The 25,628-nt window shown below is 46.2% G+C and overlaps 1 protein-coding gene across 1 annotated transcript in view; it reads right to left on the reverse strand.

Annotated features, from left to right (window-relative positions):
* Positions 1 to 25,628, reverse strand: part of OPLAH (5-oxoprolinase, ATP-hydrolysing) — a 210,632-nt gene that overhangs the window by 165,314 nt on the left and 19,690 nt on the right. The window contains exons 2-5 of the mRNA XM_069221004.1: positions 19,849 to 20,032; positions 18,414 to 18,605; positions 4,759 to 4,873; positions 3,211 to 3,334 (exon numbers count right to left, since the gene is read on the reverse strand). Coding sequence (XP_069077105.1) covers positions 3,211 to 3,334; positions 4,759 to 4,873; positions 18,414 to 18,605; positions 19,849 to 20,016 — 599 coding nt within the window. The 5' untranslated portion in view covers positions 20,017 to 20,032. The remainder of the gene's footprint in view (positions 1 to 3,210; positions 3,335 to 4,758; positions 4,874 to 18,413; positions 18,606 to 19,848; positions 20,033 to 25,628) is intronic.

The following is a 25,628-nucleotide window of genomic DNA, read 5'->3' on the forward strand; positions in this document are numbered from 1 at the left end:
TCCTCTCACATGAAAGACCTTCACTGGTTGCAACAGAAAGTGCCCTAAGCTCAACGCTCTCGGCCTTTCCCATACAGCTCTCCACAACACTGGCCCTACTTGCCTTATGAACAAAGTCAGGCTTTTGCTCTCTGCACACAAGCTTTGTTCCCTCTTTGCAAAACCTGTTATGGTCTTCAATATTATCAAGTCTTGTACGGGTGGCTGCTCCCTCTCGTTCCTGGCTTCAAAGATAAGTTCCGAAATGCTCTTCCATTAGCTCTTAAATCAATCCCTTGTGCTGCAACACTCAGGAGAGACCTTAAAACACACCATTTTGAGTAGTCTGTCCTTATTCCCTTGCAATCTTGTTGTGTCCTTATCTCTCTATTCCCTCTCCCTTCCCTCTGCCCCCCGGCCAGGATGTCCTTCTTGGTATGTCTTAGGCTATACAAGTCCTCAATATAACATAACATATTGAATCAGTCCCTCAAACTTAGTTACTACCAACAATGTTTTATAACAGCCGTCCAATTACCCTTAATAAAAAGCATCTGCTGCTGACCCTTGCTCTACGTCTAACTACTGTACAGTCTCCCAACTCCTGTTCTTTTTTCCCTACAATACTGGAGCATCAGGTTTTTAACTGACTCACCAGACATCTCTCTCTTCTAACAAGCAACTCAGTCCTCTCCAATCTGGCTTCCATGCCCTTCAATTTCTCATTTTCAACTTCATCACTCAGCTCATCTCCGCCACCTCACATCCATCCTCACACACCATCAATTCCCACATTCGGCCCCGTTGATCACCCTGTGTTGCCACTCTCCCTAGACACCCTATATTTTGCCACCTCGGGGTCAAAAGGTTTCTCCTCTTTCATCTTTGGTTGCACTTTTTCACTTCCTTGGGGTTCCAAGTTATCCCCCCCCACCTCACCAACAGTTGGTGTCTCTGAAGGTTCAGTTCTGGGTCCAACTCCTTATTTCTCTCTACATCTCTACGCCACCTTCCTTGCTGACGATCTCAACTTTTGGTTTCAATACCCATCTTTTTGTAAACTATATTGGTGTCTTCTCATTCTCAACATTCTCTCTTCTCCTCCAATCATGTATTTCTGATTGTGTCATTGCCATTCATCGCAGGATAGCTTTGCAGTCTCAAGTGTTACACTCTTCCAAAACTGAGGTCCTTTAACTTCCTTCTTCATCTGCACCTTTCCTTTCACCTAGCCCAATCCATGAGTAGGTGAGTGTGCATGTATGCTGCATTTGCAAAGTGTGAACCTAGCTGGAAGCAGCAAAGCATTGTACAGGCCCAAAAGGATGGTCAGCTGTCAACCAGATACGCAGAAGTCCTGAAGGTGAGGCTTTGTGGACAACTGAGTTGGTCTTGAAGTTGGTGCGACCAGTAAGGGGGGCCAGTGGATTTCCATCAGGGTGGGAATATGGTGACTGAATTTGCTCTGGCTCTTCATGAGGCTTGCTGCATGATGTCTTTCATGGGGCAGTGTGCTCTCTGGGAGGCAGCAGAGTACGGCATTACCACCATTCAGGTGCAAGAACACAAAGGCTTAGACAGCAGTCATGAAGAAACTTTCTGGGAGGAATGGGTTTACTTCCTTTATTACAGATGACTGTTGCCAGGCTGTCTGATCTTCTTTCTTGGCAATGCCTTTCTTGAGGGTGTGTTGGTGTCCAGGCTGAATCTGAGTTACTTGGCATTGGGTTGCATTAGTGGTTGACTCTCTCCAGATTTATGTTGCTAAGCCGAGTTTGGACCAGTTCATGATTATGAATGTTGGTGAAGAGAAGGAAATTGCTCTGTTAGAAATCATAATTTTCAATTCAGCAAATCGAGGTGAATTAAATGTTTCATTAATAATGGTACCCCTGCGGCACGGTACCACCAAAGCACAGATCTGTTAGGTAGCACTAAGTAAACTGGATTACTGCAACAGTTTTCAAATGGCCCTCCATCAATATACTTTGTCAGAATTTCATAAGTTTCTTAGCTTTACCACTAGAGCTTTGTACCACCTCCTCAGGCATGCTCCTGCATCAACCTTTTGTCACCAAATGGCCTGTCTATATGAATGTCACTAACACTTGTATTCACAGTCGTCCATGGAATATCCCCTGACAATACTCCCACCCCAAACTTTAAATCTGCCATCCAGAACCCTCTGATCTCATCCCCACCACTCTGCGCTCTGCATGATTTTGGGTCTTTTTGCCCACCCCTGGAAATCACTGCCACCAGTCATTCACTCATTCCTCACTCCAATGAGATTACAACAGCCCTAAAGCGACATTTATTGCAGCCAGAAAATAAGGAGGAGCTGTTGATTCTCACTGGCTTAATATTAAACATATGTACATTTAGGTCTGATGCAACAGTTCGTGCGCCATTCAAGGCAAAATATTGTATGTTATATCAATCAAGAAGAGACTAAGAGAGCTCATCTGCAGATGTGCTTTGTCATTTGTTGCATGACTGCTAACGATAAACACTGTCGAGGTTTATAATATGCACATAGTAACCAACAAGGCATTCAGGCACAAGTAGGAGGAGAAATGGGCAATACAGAAAGAGCTAGAAAATGAGAATATTTACATCTTTCTAAATGGTAGTAGACTTGATTACTTATTTTCAAAGCAGAGCACATGACAAATGTGAGAGGGTAAATTAAACAGAGGGAGATAGTTGAGGATTGTATACAAGTTAAAAATAACTGGAAAGCTTTGTAAATGGAAACATTTAACTTACGTATTCCAAAAGAAGATATAAGATATCATGGACATGCAAGTTGAGCACAGTACAATAACTTGAACCTGTGTTTTCTTCCATTTTTCATGTTTTAAAATTTCAACACACATTTAACTTGAATTCAGACATTTGAAACTAAGTGTTAATGTTGCTATCTTTGTCCCTGTATACTGGGCAACATGTTCTTTGTCTGAATAGTTGCCAAATCAGTACATTTTGGGCGCCGTAGTATTCCCATGTTTCAACTATCATATTTAATAGTAATGATTTGTAATCTGAAACTCAATGACTTAAGATGCAGGGCCTTATTCACAATGGTATTTGCCTATGTAAGTTTGGCATACAAATGCAAATAGGCTTTTACACAAGTCACAAACAACTTTTCCATTTCAGGGGATTTGTTCTTGGAAACATTGGGATGTACAGATTCTGTCCAAGAAGGGGGAAGAGAGTGTGACTCACGTGTAGGAGTGCATGAGAACCACAGCCAGGCTGCGAATCCCTTTGGCCAGCACCCCTTCGAGGTCCGTCTTCAGTTGAGTGAGATCTATCGGTTGACACACCTCAATAGACTCCCCGCTTGAACCTAGGTAGGAAAACATGTGAAATAAAGGCAATTGTGTAGACACAGGACGGGCAACACTAACTGTTGCTTAGCAATCTCTTTTGGACTCAAACTCAGCATAGAACAGTACCAATGAGGGACATGTGACTTTTGTCGACGAATGTCACTGATGGTCAAACATTTGCATCCAATAGTCTTTGGTAAATGCATTGCTAGCTTTTCACAGCAGTACAATGGCCAGGTAGTTACATGGTAAACCAGTCCTATTGGTGCCTTTCTCACATTCCAGAAGAAATGAGATCACTTAAAACAAGAGGAGGGGACCCGTCTTTCACTGACTCACTAGCAATCACTCATCAGAAGGGAAGAGTCTAATAAATTAAAGGCTGTCAATTAAAAGAAGGGACACCTTCTTCATCGGCTCAACAGAAAAGAAGGGATTTATCCATCACTGTCAATCAACACAAGAGGAGTGCAAACACCTTTAAAGCCACACTGGCTATCACTCAATGGAAGAGGCGAGACCCAGAATCAAGACCATCCCGGTCAGTCATCAAAAGAGAAGGGACGTTTCCACTGGTGCACTGGATGTGAGTGACGAGGAGGAGGTGAAACCCACATATCAAACGATGTCAATCAGCACAAGAGAAAAGAACCCTCATTTGGTGGCCGTCCCAACCAGAAGCAGACAGAGTCATACCTCACTTGAACTATCGGATCATATAAAGCGATCCCCTCCTCCATCCCTACTCACTGGCACTCAACAGAAGACTAAAGACTGACCTCACTAGCCATAACTCCTCATCAATTTCATATATCCCAAACTGCCAGTCAAGTGTTTCCATTCACCATCTGGAATTCTTTTTACACTACACCCAAAACTTGCTCCACCATTTTTTGTTTTGGGGAAAGAATAGAAAAACGTTTTGCTTGAACACTGCCCTTCTTAGACTTAGGTTAGGCCTTCTTGTGTTTGTCTGTCTTCCACTGATGTATACAGTATGACAGTGCATTTAGATTTATTGTAAACCGTAATTATTTTTTCATTGTTGAAAGGTTTTAACTTGATTGTTAAATTCATGGTTTGAATAAAACAACTAAATAAAATCAAATAAATGCCACCTGCCAGGGCTGTTGCCGGGAACACTTATGTTCCCTCCCCATCCCATACTAACTGCTGAGGAAGATCTGGCCAACTGGCCAACTTACCGCTGTACTGAGGGGCATGCTGCACCTTAGAAGGTAAATTAAGAGCTGGGATGTGTGGGTGCAGATGTTAATATGTGCGCCTCCAATGTTCAATTGGCCTACTATGCGTTCTCCAAGACTCTTCAAGCCCAAAGTTCCCAGAATGAGAAAAACTGAAAATAACACGAATGAAATTATGACTGAGTGAACAGGATGCCAGGGACTACCAGCCAGCCCCAGGCCAGACACTGACTCACCAAGAAATGTTTTGACGGAGTCCTTCCTTGGGAGTTGGCAGCCACTGCGGTGAAGGGTCACCCGTTCATCCGCCTCAATCACCTCTTCATAGAGGACTCTCGGCATGAGGATCTCCTGGAAGGAATGTACGTGCAAAAGCATGAGGGCAGGCGTTCTCGAACTGGACTTGGCATTAACCTCCCATCGCTCAAACAAAATAACACACATGATACTGCATTTTATGAGAAGATAGTCCAAATAAAATACTTACTACTAATTTATGGAGTGTTCTACTGTACATTTTCTGAGATGGTGGCGAGTCCTGACCATCACTTTGATGAGAAATTCTGTCCTGACTATAGTCTAACTTTACTGGCTTGGCCACACCACAGCAGGGTAGGCAAACCACTTTCTCCCACAGTGCCTCGCTTCCTGGAAGAAGATGGGTAATTCAGTTGGCAGTATTACCTGACCTAAGCAATCTGAGCCACCACACTTGTCGTTGATGGATAGCGGATATCGGGGCATAGGGCTCACTACTGGCTCCGTGTGCAAACCATGAATTGATCAAAAGACCCTGTGCACTGTACTCTATCGGATGCAGGAACCTGGTCTGACAAAGGTTTTGCTGACTAATACATAGTTTCTATTGCTCTTTCACTCAACATGGTCGGAGCATTCATCTACCTTTTTTAATGTCTGACTTTCAGCTTGCATCATTTCCCAGTCTCCTAGATTGAGCGAAATGTTCGAAGCACACGGGCTGGGTCCAGTTTAAGCTGCCCCCACTCACCAAGCACATCTAGAAAATCCACTGAAATCTTGAATTAATATAACACTTAAATCATAGAATTCTTGGACACCTTCACTAAACTAACACTAAATTCTTGAGCAAAGAAACAATTACAACCCCTATCTCATTTGCACTAGAAATGAAGGCAGAACAAATCAAAACAACCCACCAGAAAGACGCCAGTGTGGGTTGTGCTCTGCACTGATGATGGAGAAACCTCTACAGCAGTCTGGATGGTGTTAGAAGTGTCATCCGGTGTGGATAATGCTTCCGATACATAGAAATAACCATATAAAGCAACCTTGGCTGGCTGCCTTTCCTCGAATATGCCATCCTGCACTGAGGCTTTGTGCTGAAATTAATTTTCTCTGCCTGACCTTAAGCATAATTACTCAACTAGGACACTCTCCTTGTGAAATACGTATGATGTTTTCTGCCCATTGCTCCAAGGTAAAGAGGTCATTGTGATCCTGCTCTCGTAAGGACACACACATAAAATGCAACTTGCAGTAAAATGGTGTGTAGGGTACATGGACCTTAAGCTGTTGACATTTCTAAATGCATCCAACCTTTACCCTGCTTTCCCAGGAGCTTGAAATAGTTGTCCCAGTGACATGGGTTGTGAGTGTGTGTATAAATAAATATATATAAAAGTTATAAATAAATAAATAACTTAGTGGCAGAAAACGTTTTTTGACTTGCTTATTTCTTTGGCACCGTTGGACTAATCTTAACAAAATTGCCCCCAAAACATGGCCTGGTGATTCTTGGTGGGCCTGGAAAGTTTCTGGGTGATCCGTCAAGCTGGGGCCGAGAAAAAGGGGGCTAAAAAAACATTGAGTTTCCCATATTAATTCCCATAGGATCCGTCAACTCATCTACAGCCTGAACCGCTGGACGGAATTACTCCACATTTGCTAGCTGTCCGTACACAGATTGTGCTTTTTGTTAATTGGTGTAAATCCATTCAATAGTTTGAGAAATCGATGGAAATTCTAATTTGTATATCTCTGGCTGCAAAGAATTCGTGAACAAAGACGAGCTCGTGCAAGGAAATGCACAGCTCTGATTGGCTGCCAACACTTCAAACCGGGAAGTGTTGGCAGCCATCTTGCGACTCGGCTTCAGCCGAGTCCTAGTAAAAAAGTTTAAAAAAGTAAAAAAAGAAATAAAAGGTACCAGGGTAGAGACATCCTGACCCCTTAGCACTGAGCAAAAAAGCATTTTTTAAATTATTTCTTTGCCACAAATTCATGATATTCATGGCAATAAAAAAATAAATAAAAAAAAAAAACAAGTGCAGGTTCCAGTGCTTGTTGTTTTATAGACCACTGGGTGGGCCAGGTCTCGGGGGGATTACAAACCTTCCGCCCGCTCCTCCCACAGCCCCGGGGACCACCACCTCCCTAGGAGCTTTCATTTTATTATATGCACGGGGCCCGCGGCCCTCCCACCCACTGCCCTGGGGACCGCCACCTCCCTAGGACTTTCATTTTTAGGGTTGAGCCTGCGTTGCATGCGCTCACGCATGCGTATCGCAGCGAGACGCTTTAGTGTTTAGAAAAGGGCTCGGAGCCCTGTCGACGTCACGTCCGTGTTTTTCATTGGTTCGTGGGCTTGCCTATTAAAATCTGCTTGCTTTCATTAGTCGAGGCACGCATACGTCATGCCTTATCCGGTGGCTAGCCCTCCTCGAGCGCAGCGACCAAGTACAGAAAACATGCGAGGCTCGCTGTTTTCTGTCCGGCTCGTGGACTACTTTTTCTCTAATTTACTAGCGCGATTTCGCTTGGCAGAAGTCGAGCGATTTACATAGTTAACTTCGCTTTTTTTGGGTTACGTGCATAAATGCACTTTTGCAGATAGGTGAAAAGTCGGCTTATGAGTTTACAACGCTATCAGCTCTAACATGAGCAAACGCAAGACCCGTTGCAGTGCAACTGCTTGTTGTATATGCAGGAGGCACACCCCCACTCACCCCTTCGCCCCCCACACTGCTCTGGGGACTGCCACCGCCCCAGGGCTTCGAGTATAATATATGCTTACCCTGGGGACCACCACCCTGTGGCAAAGCTTAAAAGAAGTGAAGGGGGTCCCTGTGGGACCCCTGAGCCCCAGTGACCACTACCGCTTAGGGAAAAGCTTAAGAAAAGGGAAGAGGGTCTCTTTGGGACCTCCATTCCCCAGGGACCACCACTCCCCAGGGCTTCGCTTTGAATAGTTAGAGTGTTTTCAAGTAACAAAAACTTGCGCCCAAGGTAACTATAACTCGCGCCTTCGCCATGCACAGCTAATTACTCCACATACTATATCATTGATGACATATTCTATGCCATCTTTCATATCCTCAGTGCAACATTGGAAGAAAATTATTGATGAGACAACTGTGCATGGCAAAGGCGCGAGTTATTGTGACCCTGTGACCTTTGTTTTTTCTATGATTATTATATATATATAAATATACTTTACCTTACTGGTGGTTGCCAGTAGGTAGTTATAGTTAGGACCTAGTTTCCATAGGAAAATTGTTTTTTGACTTGGCTATATCTTTGGCGCAGTTTGATGAATCTTCATGACATTTTCCAAAAAGGTGCCCTATATGGTCTTGATGCACATGGAACAGTTCAGGGCACTCTGTCAACGCCCTGGGGACCACCACCTCCCTGGGTCTACATTTTAAATGAATTTAAATTGCTGGGGAGGGGGGTGCACGTTTTGTGCATGCCTGTTGCTTGCCTTTCCTGCGTTCTCACTGTTTTTGTCTTGCTCTCCACTCCTCCCCAGATTTTTGAGTGCCTGCTCCTTGACTTTCCCTTCTCACTGCTTTCTCCTTGCTCTCAGACCCATTTTGTGCATGCCTGCTGCATGCCTTTCTCTCATTCTCACTGCTTTCTCTGTGCCTTTCCCTCTTTCTCCATGATCTCAGCCCTGTGTTGTGCGTGCCTGCTGCTGCTTGCCTTTCCCTCAGTCTCACTGTTTTCTCCTTGCTCTCATCCCTGTTTTGTGCGTGCCTGCTCCTTGCCTTTCCCTCCTTCTCACTGCTTCTCCTTGTTCTCAGCCCCGTTTTCTGGGTGACTGCAGCTCTCATCTTGTGCACTGAGTGGGTATAGGGGTAAGAGCCCCCCTGTGCATGGCCAAAGGCAGTCTGTGGCGCAGGCTTGTGTTGTTATAGGGGTTAGGCTGCAGGCGGCCAACCCTTGCTGTGCACGGCCAAAGGTATGCATGGCACGGGGTTGGGTGGTTATAGGGGGTAGGCTGCAGGGTCTGTCCACCAGCTAGGCCCTGCGGACAATCCATACCACGCACGGTCAAAGGCGTTGCATGACAGTTGTTGGATTCATGTGAAGTGATTGAAATTACTTTACGTTTTAAAAAAACCTAGAAATTCACTGAAACCAATCAAAGTAATGGGGATGCTATAGTTAGGAAATAGAATTTTTTTTAAATAGAAATTCACTTAAAAAACCAAAGGTTACAGGGACATTATAGTTAGGTTCTGAATTCACTCACAAAAAAAAATAGAAATTCAGCAGTTATAGTTATGGTTATCTCAAGTAACTATATCTGGCGCCCTAATGTAACTATAACTCGCGCCCTCGCCATGGACTGCTAATCACGCCAGATATTACAGCGCTCATGACGCCTTTTATAACATTGTTAAAAAAAAATCTATGTAATATAAGCAGTCAAATTATTGATGATAAAACTGTTCATACCATTTGGATATAAGGACAGATGCTCTGGTGATTTGGTCAAACCAGCATTGCACTCATGAGGATATCACCTCTATTCTCTCGCCTCCGGCATTAGCGCCCATTTATGATGAACTTCATGCTCATATGCAAATGCAAACAAATTGTGCCTTCTCTGTGCAATCTTGTTGTTGGCCAGTTGTGTACACTGATGAATGTCTGATACTTTTGTGCTACGTTGTAGTCATTGAAGACTAGATAAGCGCCTGTTTAATATTCAAAGACTGTCACACCATGGACCATATATCTCTGGATCCTCATCAATTATTTCCTTCACTGCGGATAACCCGGTTGGGATTCATTACAATAGAACCGATTTGGTAAGACTATAATCAAGTTTAGGTGAGTTTGCAGATACAAGTATTGCTCTCATTCTGATCTGCTTTTGCTCTTCTAATTTGTTTATGTACAAAGCCAATTTGAAAATATCTTCCTAAGGATCTTCATGCACTCATTAACATTCCTTTTACTCCTGTTGTAGGTAAGCTAGTAGGCCTTCTTCACATATTAATGTAAATAACTCCATAGAGGAGGGTTCCAAAAACATGTCAAGTCACTTTTCATTGCCAACATGTTTTGGCACCGATGCCCCCTGCTTTGTTTCCTTGCTATAGGCTCAGACAGCTTCTGAGCTGGCATGGGGATTCATTCTATTTAAGGTTGGAACACCACTACTTTCCCTAAATAAGATTACTTCTAAAAGTCTGTTTAGCTTTTAATGTCGTATTCTGTCATCACGTTTCCACTTCGCAATGCGCCATCTGCACTATTTTCAGTACATAGATGCAGAAGATGTCAAAACAATATAATGATGTTTCAAACCAGAACATGTTGTCTTCTTTTGTACAATATTTATATGCAGACCTGTGGGCACTGCTACTGCAAGTTGATATCACTATTAATAGTGATACCGAGAGAGCCACTGGGCCTTCTTCAGCCTTTGCTGGGTTTTTTAGGGTTGGATCTGTGATTTGTTTTTTTTATTCGAATTAGCATGATTTTACTTTGGACAAAAATGAAGTTGCTGTCAGAAGTATTTAAAGAGTCATTAAAAAGGATCCTCCAGGAAAAGAAATTACACCCCAGCACCTGGTGCCATGTAGTGGTGTGGTTGTGTTTAGGTGCACTACCATTGATAAGTATGGAGGCTGATTTTGCAGTGGGAGTGTGGGGCCCTGAAATAGTGCAGGGCTTGGGGTTTAATGCCACCTCTGCGCTGCTCTTGTGGCAGACCTCGTTGGCACTATGCAGTCTTCATTTATAACTATGGGGGTCATTCCGACCCTGGCGGTAAAATCCGCCAGGGCCGGGGACCGCGGATGCACCGCCAACAGGCTGGCGGTGCATCCAAGGGCATTCTGACCGCGGCGGTACAGCCACGGTCAGAAACGGGAAACCGGCGGTGTCCCGCCGGTTTCCCGCTGCCCTGGGGAATCCTCCACGGCGGCGCTGCTTGCAGCGCCGCCATGGGGATTCCGACCCCCTTACCGCCATCCTGTTCCTGGCGGTTTTCGCCGCCAGGAACAGGATGGCGGTAACGGGTGTCGTGGGGCCCCTGGGGGCCCCTGCAGTGCCCATGCCAATGGCATGGGCACTGCAGGGCCCCCCTAACAGGGCCCCACTAAGATTTTCAGTGTCTGCCATGCACACTCTGAAAATCGCGACGGGTGCCACTGCACCCGTCGCACGCCTTCAACTCCGCCGGCTCCATTCGGAGCCGGCTTCCTCGTTGAAGGCGCTTTCCCGCTGGGCTGGCGGGCGGCCTTCTGGCAGTCGTCCGCCAGCCCAGCGGGAAAGCCAGAATGGCCGCAGCGGTCATTTGACTGCGGTGCGGTCATTCGGCGGCTCCCGCCGGCCCTGCGGTTACCGCGGCCGGCGGGAGTCAGAATGACCCCCTATTATGTGTCTTGCTTAGAGTTTGGTGGATGCTGGACATCTTTCAAAAACAGTGAATGTTCTGTCTGCCTTAGTTAGAGTGCACACAATGCCTATACACTCAAAATGGAGTGGATTGGACACTCACAGCTTTTTGCTGGATGTGCCGTATCCACCAAAATGCTAAGTACGGCCTTATACACTGAACAGTTATAAGAAAATGAATTAACAAGCATGGTTTCCCAATGTAACAAGGCAGGTGATGTTCGTCACCTGGTAACCACAGTCATGTCTCATCACATTGACGAAACATTTAGAATTGTCCTTCTAAAGGTGCCAATGATGAGTGAGTGGTCAAATAAGGTATGACACATGACCCTGGAGATAAATATGTAGACGTGCCAGGGCTGTCTTAAGGCATAAACATAGTAGGCAATTGCTCAGGGTCCCCACTGTTCAGTGTCCCCCTGGTCCAGTCATCAGGGTAGTCAGAAGTCATGGGCGCATAGAAAGGATTCCTGGTCCATTCACTGAAGCTTAGCATGCATGCCCGGCCAAGCCAACCTTATCCCTCGCGCTCTCCGGCACTTGGTGGAATCTTTCTATCCCAAGTCTATCTCTCTAATTCAATTCACCTTTTCTGCTTCATTCCTCACTTTACCTTTGTCACTCAGCCTATTTCTATCTATTCACCGACCCCAACCATCTATCTGAGCTCGTTCCACCTAACCTATGTGTATCTCACCCGCCTCGCTGCACCTCACTGATGATCTTGTCCTCAGTCTACCACACCTGCTCTCGACCTCATATTTCTCTGTATCGCACCTCCCATACTTTCTATCTCTCCATACCTCACCTCTGTCTACCTTATCACTCCACCTAATCTCTCTAGCATCTTTCTTTCTACCCCGATCTCATTACCTAATCTTGCAATTCAACTCACTGTTAATTTGCGATCTCATCTACTTACCTCTCGTCTGTCTCTTTTTAACTTGTCCACACTATCTCCCTCTCTCACCACCTTAATCCTTTTTTGCTGGTTCACTTTTTCTACCTCATATTCTCTATTATTAAGACCTTCCTCCCTACTTTCGCCCCTATTTCAGCTCAACTTCTCTACCACATTTCTTTTTGTAGCTCGCTCTTTGTACTCGATATAAGCTATATCTGACGACATATCTCTGTATACCTCACTTCTATGTAACTCATCCTCGCTCTCCTTCTCTACTGCTGTATCAGCCTCAGCTCTCTTTCTCAGTCTTACACTGCCTCTCTACTTAACCTACGTCTCTTTATACTCTTTATTCCTCTTTCCTCGCTGCCTAATCTCCTTCCCTCATCTATCTTCCTATACCACTCCCATTTGTCCTCTCTACACACCCACTCTCTCTCTGTCCGCAGCTCTACAGCTGCCTCCGTTTGCCTATGCCACTCTCTAACGCGCCTCTTTTTCTACCTGCCTCTCTCTCTACCTGAACCCCTTAGAGTACACCACCCCGTTACATCTCTCTGCATTTCCTTTGTCTCCCTCCAAAACCAAACTTGCCTCTCCACCTCTTTTTCTCTGAAAACCTTTGTACTTCCCTTCTTCTGCTTCACCTCTCTCACTACCCCATCTTGTTCTACTCTCCCTACTATTTCTCTTATTCCCCTGTCTCCTGCTATTTCTCTTATGCTCCAGACCTTACGGTTTCCCCTACTATCTCTCTTATTCACCTGCCCCATACTATTTCTCTTGTTCTCCTGTCCTCTACTATCCCTCTTGCTCAGCAGATGCAGGGGTCACTGTCTGGCCAGACAAGTACACACACAGAAAGAGCAGAAGACAGACAAGGCAGGGAAGAGATTTAAGGTGACAATTGTCAGATTTCACACGATGAAAACCCTTGCAGCAGTGCTTTACTTTTCATGGTTACAGCCAGAATGTCTGCTGTGAAAGGGGATGTGTTTGTGTTCATGAATTTATGGCAATGGAATCTACAACTGCATGTGCTTTGTGCACAGATCTCACTTTAATATTGTTCATTAATCCACTAAACATCCAAGTCACCCACCTTTCCCTACAAAAGGAGAACAGGCTGCATTTACACTGAATTCTACCTTAAGTATTGTTGCTGAATGAATAAATCTAAGCGCAAAAGGGAATGGCTTTTTCAAGGGGTTTTCATGATGTATTTTCGCAATACTTGTCTGGCGGACATCAGGCAGCTTGAGCTTTCAGCTGTTTTTTGTGCCCTGTTTCTGAATTTTTAATGCATGGTTGAATGTGGTTCGGCCTCATGAGTGTTTTAATTAGCTGAAAATTATTAATAAATTCAAAGTCGGTCGGAACAGTATGTCTTGCCCAGGGCTCCCCAAAATCCTTAAGATGGCACTGAGGGGTGTTTCACTCCAGACCTGAGCTTCTGTCCTCCCCGAGGCCTGGTGACCCATGTCCAGCCACCCACACTCTCGGCACATTCCTAAAGAGGCCGCGTGACCAGTTAAAACTTCACCCAAGGATCAAAGGCTCTTGCAAAAATACAGCATCAGCCCAGATTTCACATTCCTCAGTGCATTGTGAAGTACAGAATGGTAAGTTTAACCCTTCACACCTACCCACAGACAAAGGGCCACGCCTAGGGTCTGTTTTGTTGTACAAAAAAACACAGGTTTCCACCAGTCCTTTTTCATAAAGATATCGTCAACAGAACGACAACAAAACCTAAATATGCTGTAAAGCCACTGCTAAAATAAAGAACACATTTTTTTGAGTTTAAACTTAATCGTACCGATCATTTACACACACAATGCACTTTCTCCACACAACAGATAACTGTACCAGAGAATTATAAAAGTATTAAGATGTAATGTGTTACTTTTTAACTTGTGTAGCATAAACTTTTGCACAAGTCTGTTTAATTTGTTTTATATTTTGACATACTCTTCTTTTATCACGTACTTTGTGTTATGAATTGTTTTTTATGAGCATTCGTTCGAATAAACATTGGAAATAAATAGATGTTAAACAGTTATTTAACAACTTGAAACCCAAATATATTTGGTTTGAATAAGGCAAACTGAATTTGCACTATTTTGGTACTTAAGTAGCTTAAGCTGAGAAAATGTATTTCTCTGAGTGGTGGGAAAAAAGTTTTACAAAATGTTTAAAATGGCATGCTCCAAAATCCTACTCCCGCCGATTGTAACTATGGTGTCTTAAAAGCAACAGGGTCCCTTGCTAACAAAATATATTTAACAATTTACACATAGAAATACAACGAGTTCTATGTGTGATATCAACGTGAAATTATTTATTTAATAAAGAAATCATTAAAAAATGAAGGGACAGGAAGATACATATAAGTGAATAACAGAAAGTATGCAACTTCTAGCTTATCTGGTATAGTGAAAAGGGAGCACAATAATTTGTCTCGGGTTTAACAACCAGATTTTATATATATATAAAGGTTTTTCATCACAAATATTAGGTAGTAAATAATGATAACGGCATATTGCAATAAACAATAGTTGGACTGAGGCAAAAATCAGGTGACACAGTACAATACAGAGATGTGTGTCAAGTCCAAGTAGGTCCAGTACTCATACAAAGAACCAATATACAAGTAATTAAATGAGTTAAGGGACAACTGCTGACGACATTTCGATTCCTGAAGCTAGATACACGGGATCCTCCTCAGGACTCAGGGGACTGTGCCTGAGAAGGACAGACAGGTCACCATCAGTCATAACCATGTACCAGATGGATACTTGGTCAAAAAACAAGACTCCACGCTCAACATAAATCAAGTCAAAGGAAAAAAGGAAGGGGTTCCTTGGGGCAGGTGAGACCTGGGAATGAGCCTTGTCACTGTTTAGTGAATTGATAGCGTTCACGAGCCAAAGAGTCAGTGAAGCAAAATACACTGGGTTCACGAGTCCTGGTCTCCGATCAATATGGGACCATTGTAACCACGGTAGCATAGGTAAGACCCAATTATCAGTATCACACCCAGTAATTAATAATTCCCAGGGGTCGGTATTTTAGGGGTGCATCAGATACCTCTGATTCGAAGTTTGCCAGGAGGAAAACATGAAATTTTAAATGGAAAGTGGCCTTTGTTGCTCCTATTTTTGTGCGTATCAAAGTTGACCTGCGGAAATTTATCAGAGGAAACTATCAGAGAGCGGTTATTATCGCAAAAGCTCATAATTTCAATCGCTGCGCAAACTCCTGTGAGGATCGAAATTGCTCTCAAATTTTGAACCAGTGCTTTTGCAATCAAGTGACTTGCTTGCCACCTTGTGGAAAGTATGCGATACTAAAAGGCCCAAAGGAACACCACTGCCCCCTACTGGCCCCAGTTGGGACATCATGTGGACATTTCTTAGAATATCACTGCAATGGCCATTACCTAGGAAACTATCGGAGGCCACAAGTAAAGCCAAGAGACTTCCTACAACTAACACAACAGCATCAGCTGGGCTCCTATCCCTTCCCACGCCCGACGGACTGTATTGGCCTCCTATCTGAAGAGTGGGGGGGGGACGCAGTTTAAGGTAAGGTCCATAGTGACGGAGACATAATCACGCAGGGAGTCTGCATGGAGACTCTGCTTGTGAAATGACATAGGCCTGATTTAGATTTCAGTGGACGGGTTATTCCGTCACAACGGTGACAGATAGACTGCCCCCCCTCCCCTCCGCAGCGCCTTGAGACCCTCACATGAGAGTAGTGCACTTTACAAATTTCTGATTAATTGATTGATTGACTGTCTGCCAAAATCTAAATCCCATTATATCCTATACGATTTAGATTTTGGCAAAAGGGCTATCCGTCAAATTTGTAACATGTTCGCTGTAACCTAAATTTGGCCCATAGTCTGGATTTAGGATACACCCCTAGCAGTGACATCATGAGGTCAGATGAGACACAACAGTAAGGAGTAGCGCTTGGTTGCTAAGAGTTGCCGGTGTTTCCACATTCCCTCTTGTATGATACAGTGCTTTGTTGGGATGCCACACACATGGACCTCTTTCTACAATTTAGGACATATTTTTTGCAGCACGTTTTTAGGAAGTTTAGGACATTGCCAGGCCTCAGAGGTCATTATTCAGATCTTCCTGCTTCCTATTTTTAAAAGGATATCAAATACATCCACAGGTTTATAACGCCAAAAAAAATAGAGACCCCTAGTAAGGAATTTCGTAGTTACCTACAACCCTGATTTTCTTCTTCCCAAAATGAAAGTGTCAACAGCTTGAGAGTTGTAATAACTTATACATGTGTTAACAATGACCTGTCAGAGCTGAATCTGATGGGCTCGCCCCACCGTAGATATGACAAACAATCACCAGAAAAAAACAATTGTTACAGTTAGTGCCTAATGGAAGAAAACACTTCAGACCGAAATTAGAGGATAACTATCAAAATAAATGAGCTACTTGCGGGGGTCAGTCCCTTACCGACTTAGGGCCTGATTTAGAGTTTTTCGCCAACTTCTCAATCTGTCCGCCTCATTTAGAGATGGTCGGACCTCAAATTTTTTGTAAATGGAGCCCTGCTTTGGATCCATCGACAGAAAACCTCTTCTGACAGCTTGACATAGTAGGGGACGTCGGAAAAGGGCCATTCAACGCTCATCCTATTTAGGGTGCACTGTGCAATATGTTTTTATTTTTTTCCTGTCCGTCACCGCCAGGAAAAACCTGGTCATGAGGGACAATAAAACAAATATTCAATCCCTAGATGGCTATTTATGAATCCGAGGCGGGCGGGAGGATCATCCACTGTAGTCTTGTTCTCCCTCACTCCTAGCCAAGACTCAAGGGGCAATCCAGGGGAGTATGCGAGACATACTGAGAATTATTTTCGCTCAAGCCCTGGGCACGCTTTAGGTGGGCCTCGCTTCACAAGAGTATGGTGTACTAGTTGCAAAGAATGGGCAGATGCTGAGCTACCATAGGTTCACTAAGGCGGGTGATATGGGTAAAATCACCCTGGCATTCCAGAGATGCACGGTGTTCTCTGAGACAATGAAAATGTCCATTAGTTACACATCCCCTTGAGGGACTGGCTGAGCAGACTTGACAGTCAGTCCAAAGAGGGCCCAACACATAAGAGAAGTTAGATCTCGGAAGGAAATTGCTGCTGGGGGTTTCCACCTCAGGCCTAAATATCTCTAAACTTGATGCTGCTCTGCCAAAGGGTGTCTGAAGCGCCAACTCCTTCTCAACCTGTACTGGGCTGCTTGCTATGGTGCACACCTTTAGTTGTGAGGCCACTGACAGGCCTGCATCCTCGTCCAACTTTATGTAAATTGGTTTCTCTACATCCTACGAACAGTTGTATGGCCTTTTGGCACTAGATGAAGGATAAGTACTAAAATGTAACGCCAGAATCTTCAGACATCTGCAAAAAGAATAACATTATTAATTTAAATACAAAATATTTGGGTCTCCTGAAATTTCACCCACTCGGTCCATTTCACAGATTTACAAAGTCCTCAATCTGAGCAGGGTCCCATACACTGCAAAAGCGGAGCCTATCTTACATCCCCTGTTAAAAATGCAATGAGCTCTTCAGCTCTCAGTGCTTGGGTGTTGGTGCTCATGAACGGTGACAAATTGTACATCTCACACTCTGTTCTTGTGCCTCAAGCCTGTTCTGGAGGATGAAAAATGGCCTTCACGCCCATATTTTATAAACAGCTTCGCGGGGAAGGAGTGGCAGCACTCTCACATTAGGGTGTATGACATGAGACTGAAATAAGGTTGTGATGGGAGTAATGAGATGAGACTGAGAGTAGATTGGGATTGAAATATAATGGAGACAAAATAGATGAGATGAGATTGAGGTTGAAAGGTGACTTTGATGAGACTAAGATGAGATGATTGAGGGGCGACTGAAATTATACTGAGACTGAGATGAGACTAAGAGATGAAACTGAAATTTGATGAGTTTGAGGTTGAGATTAGATGAGTTGAGATGTGATGTGATTGATATGTGCTGAGACTGAAATGTAATGACATGAGATGAGGGAGAGACTCTCAGATTCCGATAAGGCTACAACGTTTACAAGGCTGTCTAATACAAGCTCATAAGGCTACCCAACAATGCTCAAAAAGGCCCACTTGGTTTTACTGTGAATTACTCCATAAACCCAAATCTTAGAGCAACAGCAAGCAGTGTGATCAGCTGACACTTCCATGAACCTCTGAGAGGTTGATCTCCAATATTAAGGATGGGTCAAACCTTGTGCCAGGGTGCACTTACGAGGTCAAAGATCTTCGGCCGTGACTGGTTGCCGATGTGCAACAGGTCTTTAAATCCCCTGGTGATGACCAAAGCGATCCTCTCCCCCTTCCGTTCCAGCAGGGCATTTGTGGCCACCGTCGTACCCATCCGGATCCAGTCAATTCTTGATGTATCGATGGGATGGTCCCTTGAGAAGGGTATTCCACACTCCTAGAGACAAACAACTCAATTCACAATCTGACAGCAACCGTACTTTATTAACTTTCCTTCTACAGCCAGTGGCATAACAAAACTTAAAGTGGCCTCCCTGCAAAGTACCTGTAGGGGGCACCCGTTCCCCTGGATCCAGTCAGGGGCCTGTCCCACATGCACAGTGTACTGTGCTAAGGGGCCCCCCTGGAGCTTGGGCCCCCTCAGCACTATGGGGGCTGTGTGGGCCTTTGTTAAGCCCCCACCTACAATTGTCACAGATTGACATGATTTTGCAGGTGCATTAAAAGCAAGAGAAACTGCCCTTCGCTGCCTTATTACTTAAACATGAATGCGTAGTTCCTGAGTTTGAAATTAACAAAGGAACTGCAGCACATATCAATGGGGTCTTCTGTAAGGCACTTGGACAGCTCAATATGTTGGTACAAAGGTACAGATTATTTCCCCTCTGGGTCTCCCTTGGACATACCTATCATTAGTGCAACTGATGCAGTTGGGCTGGGGTCCAGAAAGCAGGTGCTGAGTGGAGGTTGTGTGAGTTTGTAGGTGCACATGTGGCAATTCTATCTATACATATGTGTGGTGAGTATCACTGACATGTGGTAGCCTTAATTCACACTGGCAGTCATTCTTTGCATCTACTAGCTACCCTTGGAATGAGGTACAGAATCCTGGCATCTGATGCTGACCCTGACCCCTCCCCGTCTTATAGCCACACCTGGTGTGTTTGCTGTTCCTAAAAGCTGGGAGCCATCACTGGCATGTGGTGTTCATGACATACATGTGACTAACCCTGGCATTTAGGGAGTATCTCTATAATTTAGTGGACATCCTTGGTATTTAGTGGCTCCCAGACAAATGCTGATTACAAGGGGGCGTCAACCTCTGAGATGCTTAAGGCTTGAATTAGTGGCCACAGCAGCCCATTTATGCCACTGAAGGCCCTGGGTAAAAGCTCACCCAGGTTAGGGAGGCAGGGTATAATGAACAGTCAACCATCTAGTCATATATACTATATCCTGAGAAAGTCGGTTTGAGGGGTCACCACAGTTTTGTGTGTGTTGGAGGTGCAGATCTGCCTACACACACATACCAATCATAGAACTGATTGTCTTACCACCAACACATATATGCAACTCACAGTGCACGTACACACATAGCTACAGGGCCATGAAATGCACACTTTAAACTACATTTACTGAAAATGAAATTCCAAATAAGGAGACCCTTTGCGGGGACACACCTCCTCCAGAATGCGACGGATTCCCTCTGTGGGGGCATCTCTGTAGTTGGCAGGATCCTCTGACAACAGCTTCATTACTCTTACTTTACCACTAGGACATCTGGAAAACACATCTGTGAAGGTGCCGCCCCGGTCTATAGCAAACTGGAACTTTCCTGGATCAGCCATCTTCAGAAACTAGAACCTGGAGAAGAGCATGCAGAAGGACACTGGTTGAAGGAAGGCAAATGCCACATGGAGTTTGAAAGGTAAACAGTCTGGATTAGGTTACCCACCAGTATGCAATGATATGCTGTAACGCAGACTGTTGTCAATCAATACACAGCACCAGGTTCGGTAAGAGATATCAAGGAAAGGATGATTGCAAATTTATTCAAGCCTAATGCATGAAAAAAAAAAAATCTACTTGTAGATATAGGTGGTCATTACGACCCTGGCGGATTACTTCCGCCAGGGCCGCGAGACGTGGTGGCACCGCCGACAGGCCGGCGGTGCCCCGCGGGGCATTCTGACCGCGGCGGCTTAGCCGCGGTCAGAGAAGGGAAACCGGCGGTCTCCCGCCGGTTTCCCGCTGCCCCCAAGGAATCCTCCAAGCCGGCGCAGCTTGCTGCGCCGGCTTGGGGATTCCGACTCCCCCTCCCGCCATCCAGTTCCTGGCGGTTCTCCTGCCGGGAACCGGATGGCGGGAGGGGGAGTCGCAGGGCCCCTGGGGGCCCCTGCAGTGCCCATGCCAACGGCATGGGCACTGCAGGGGCCCCCGTAAGAGGGCCCCAAAATGTATTTCACTGTCTGCCTTGCAGACAGTGAAATACGCGACGGGTGCAACAGCACCCGTCGCACCTTCCCACTCCGCCGGCTCTATTACGAGCCGGCATCCTCGTGGGAAGGGAGTTTTTCCCTGGGCTGGCGGGCGGTCTTTTGGAGACCGCCCGCCAGCCCAGGGAAAAACTCATAATACCCTCCGCGGTCTTCTGACCGCGGAGCGGTATTATGGAGGGCGGAATTCTGGCGGGCGGCCTCCGCCGCCCGCCAGAATCGTAATCAGGCCCATAATCTGTGAAGTCTGAATACAATTCTGTGGTGGCATTTTTAGCACTCCACAGTGCTTTGAAGCCCACCATCTGGGTGTTGTGTTCCCTAAGATCACTGTAGCTCAGTAGGTGAGTCGACTTTTAAGAAAAGATGAGCGCCAGCTCCTGGCAACCCGACGCCTGACCCTGTTCTGCTGGTCATTGATAATCGTTCCATAGCTGTGGCGTGGTACCACAGCACGTATTGTTGGCGCTTCTTGATACAAGATATCGCTGCCTGGTCCTCTTCAACTTTCCTCGTCGGGGCAGAGGAATGAACACTGGGGATCTTAGGGCCTTATTACGACTTCGGCGGAGGGGATTACTCTGTCCCAAATGTGACGGATATCCCGCCCGCCGAACTATGAGTTCCATAATTTGGCAGGCAGGATTTCCGTCACATTTCGGATGGAGTAATCCCCTCCGCCGAAGTTGTAATCAGGCTCTTAGTCTGAGGAAGTCTTAAAGTTCTCAGGTAACCAGTACCTGCACTTCTTTTATTTGCAAAGATAGTACCAGGGCACAATGCTTTCAATGGAAGAGTAATGCCACTTTTTAGTAGGAGGCAGGAACACTGGGGTGGTGAGTACATGCACTTCTGTACTTTTATTCCAAGCACTGGTCTCCCATGTCTCACAGGAGTGACTAAACAAATGTACCACCGGTGTGTCCACCTCGACAGTGGCAAGACAAAAACAAGGCAAAGTCATGAACAGCAAGGCTGCCCAAAAGTAGATAGGCAAAGCCACAGAGGTTGTCTACATAGTCATAGAGGTATGTACTGGTAATAGTGGAGATCCTTTTCTGATGTGTGTGAAAGCCTCCCCGCAGACCACCCGCAGACCCTTCTCCTGCCGGAACTGCACCTTCACCATCCTCCATGCCAACCACCCACCCACCAAGGAGGGACGCAACCATCTCAGATGTATCCTCCTCAACACCCGCTCCGAACACAAGCACGCAGTAGAGCTATGGAAGCTACTCAACTCAGCCTCCCCAGACATCGCCTTCCTGACCGAAACCTGGATGAACCCCTCCTCAGCACCTGACATCGCAATAGCCAACCCGGACGGTTACAAGATCACCTGCAGGGACCGCTCCAACAAACCAGGAGGAGGCATCACCATCATCCACAAGAACACCCTCAGGTTCACGACCAACACTGAAGACACCCTCACCACCGCCGAACACCTGCACTTCCAAATCCACACTGACCCAAACACCACCCTCTGAGGGACCCTCATATACAGGCCCCCCGGCCTACAACAGCAGTTTACCGACTCCATTACCGACATCATCAGCACGCACGTTCCTGCATCCACTGACTACATACTCTTCGGAGATTTAAACTTCCACCTCGAGAACACCAACCACCCTGCTCGACAACCTCTCCAACCCCGGCCTCAAACAGCTCGTCTCGACACCAACCCACTCCGCAGGACACAAACTCGACCCTACTTTCTCCACCAGCAATCACGTCTCTTTCAGCCACACCACGAACTCCACTGGACAGACCACCGCTGCATCCACTTCTCGTTCAAGAAACCCACAACACACCACCACCCACAACGGATCCCCCACCACAGATGGAAAAAGGTCACCGAAGACCAACTTACCATGACCCTCTCCCAGAACCCACCCATCGACACCACTGACACTGATGCAGCTGCCCGCAACTTCAAGCATTGGGTCAACACCTGTGCCATTACTCTCGCCCCAATCAAGAATCCCTCCAACAGACGCACAGACAGAAAGGCCTTCTGGTTGCAAAGCAAAGCTGCAAAGACTCGAAAGAAAGTGGTGCCAAGATCAGAATCTGGACAACCTCACAGCCTTCAAAAACGCCATACGCAGATACCACCAACTCATCCGAGCCGCCAAGAAAACCGCCTTCAAAGACCGAATCAACAACAACGCACACAGCCACAATGAGCTCTTCAACGTCGTGAAGGAACTCTCCAACCCCAGCTCCAACGCCAATGACATCCCGCCATCCCAAGACCTCTGCGACTCTCTCGCCTCCTACTTCCACCGCAAGATTGCAGACATCCACGACAGCTTCAGCACCCAAACCCCCCAGCAACCGCCAATACCACACATTCTCCCCTGACCAACCTCCTGCTCTCCTGGACCCCCGGCAACGACACCATCGAAATCATGAACACCATTCACTCTGGCTCTCCATCTGACCCCTTCCCTCACCACATCCTCAACAAAGCAAGCTCCGTCATCGCACCCCAACTACGGAAGATCATCAACAGCTCCTTCGAGTCCGCCACCTTCCCAGAGAACTGGAAACACGCAGAGATCAACGCCCTCCTCAAAAAACCCAAGGCGGACCCAAGGACCTCAAGAACCTCCGGCCTATCTCTCTGCTCCCCATCCCGGCAAAAGTCATCGAGAAGGCTGTCAACAGACAACTAACCTGCTTCCTAGAGGAGAACCGCACCCGGGACCCTTCCCAATCCAGATTCCGCAGCAACCACAGCACCGAAACCGCCCTTATCGCCGCCACTGACGACATCAGAACCATACTGGACAGCGGCAGAACCACGGTCCTCATCCTTCTGGACCTCTCGGCCACCTTCGACGCCGTCTGCCATCATACCCTACGCTCACGCCTCAGCAATGCTGGAATCTGTGACAGAGCCCTGGACTGGGTCACCTCCTTTCTCACCGGCAGAACCCAGAGAGTCCGCCTCCCACCATTCCGCTCGGAGGCCACCAAAATCATCTGAGGCGTACCCAGGGTTCGTCCCTCAGCCCGACCCTCTTCAACGTCCACATTGCCTCGCTTGCTAACATCGCCCGATCCCACAACCTCAACATCAACTCATACACCAACCACACCCAGCTGATCCTCTCCTTCACGAAGGACTCTGCCAAGACCTACTTCCACGAAGGAATGAAAGCCATCGCCGAATGAAGAGCAGCTGCCTCAAAATCAATTCTGACAAGACAGAAGTCCTCATCTTCGGCTCCACCCCCTTCACATGGGATGACTCCTGCTGGCCTGCCACTCTCGTAACCCCTCCGACTCTTTTTGGACCCCTCACTATCCATGACCCAGCAAGTCAATGCCATCTCCTCCTACTTCTTCAACACCCTCCGCATGCTCCGAAAGATCTATAAATGGATACCCACCGAAACCAGAAGAACAGTCACCCAAGCCCTCGTAAGGAGCAAGCTGCACTACGGCAATGCCCTGTACGCAGGAACCACGGCCGAACTCTAGAAGAGGCTGCAACGCATCCAGAACGCCTCCGCACGCCTCATCCAGGACATCCCCACTCACTGCCATATCACAGACCACCTGAGAAAACCTGCACTGGCTCCCAGTCAACAAGAGAATCACCTTCAAACTCCTCACCGTTGCTCACAAAGCACTGCACAACACCGGACCAGAGTACCTCAACAGACGGCTCTCCTTCTACACCCCGACCTGACATCTCCGCTCAGCCGACCTCGCCCTCACAACCGTCCCATGCGTCCGCAGAACTACAACCAGCAGTAGATCATTCTCGCACCTCGCCGCCAAAACGTGGAACAGTCTTCCCACCCACGAGCGCCATCAGGAAACTTCTCAAGACCTGGCTGTCTGAGCAGTAGCAGCACCTCCCCTCCCCCTTTTGCCCTCCCCCCCCCAGAGCCTTGAGACCCTCGTGGGTGAGTAGTGCACTTTACGAATTCCTGATTGATTGATTGATTGATTGAAATCAGATAACCTGGATTTAGTATCAGCCTCCCTGTTTGTCCAAATTGGGTGAACTTAGGCAAATATTGTATTTCACAGAACCTCCTTTTTCTTTATTACCATCACACATGAGCACACTTTTAGGATGTGCTCTGTACAAGCACCTCTTATGCTTGATGAAATATACTTAAGTGCTGCTCTGTCTATAATAAGAAAGTAGAACACGTTTAGGGTCGCCTCTTAGTTTACTAATGGCAGTGTCGCGGGGGTGGGGGGCATTAATGTTTTTTAAAATGATCACTTGTAATAAATGTCTGTCTAGGAGAAACTTTTCTTCATGTAACAGAAACACACTTTTTTGAGTTTTGATGAGCTTGTGTCATTTTTACATCATATTGTTTGCACAATATATATGGCAAACATTGTCATGGCTCGGCATGGACTCGTTAAATCAAACCAGATCCATGGCTCGCCTCAGGCTTGGCTTGCCCTATTAAGTTGCCTGCGTGTCCTCCTCGATTTGTGACTCAGCCTTAGTAAATGAGGCCATCAGTTATTCGCCGAATTGACAACCCTACCTTCAAGGCTTCTTGGAGCAGAGACAAATGCAGTACTTACAGTGAAAATACATTTAAACTAAGTGACTAAGGGCCAGATGTAGGTAAGTCACAAATTGCGACTTGCAATTTGCGAGTCAAAGCGACTCGCAAATTGCAACTCGCAATTCGCGATGCAGAAAGGTGTCTCAGACACCTTCTGAGACTCGCTATAGGGTCACAAAGACCCACCTCATAAATATTAATGAGGTGGGTCGCAGTTTGCGACCCCATAGCGAGTCTAGGCACTCACAGGGATGGTGGCCTGTTGGAGACAGCAGACCACCATGTCCATGACTGTTTTTAAATAAAGCAGTTTTTTTTTTCTCTTTGCAGCCCGTTTTCCTTAAAGGAAAAACGAGCTGCAAATAGAAAAAAATACCGAAACCTTTTTGTTTCGGCTTTTTTCAGAGTAGGCAG

The sequence above is a fragment of the Pleurodeles waltl genome, chromosome 2_2, assembly GCF_031143425.1.
Source record: "Pleurodeles waltl isolate 20211129_DDA chromosome 2_2, aPleWal1.hap1.20221129, whole genome shotgun sequence".
NCBI lineage: Eukaryota > Metazoa > Chordata > Amphibia > Caudata > Salamandridae > Pleurodeles > Pleurodeles waltl.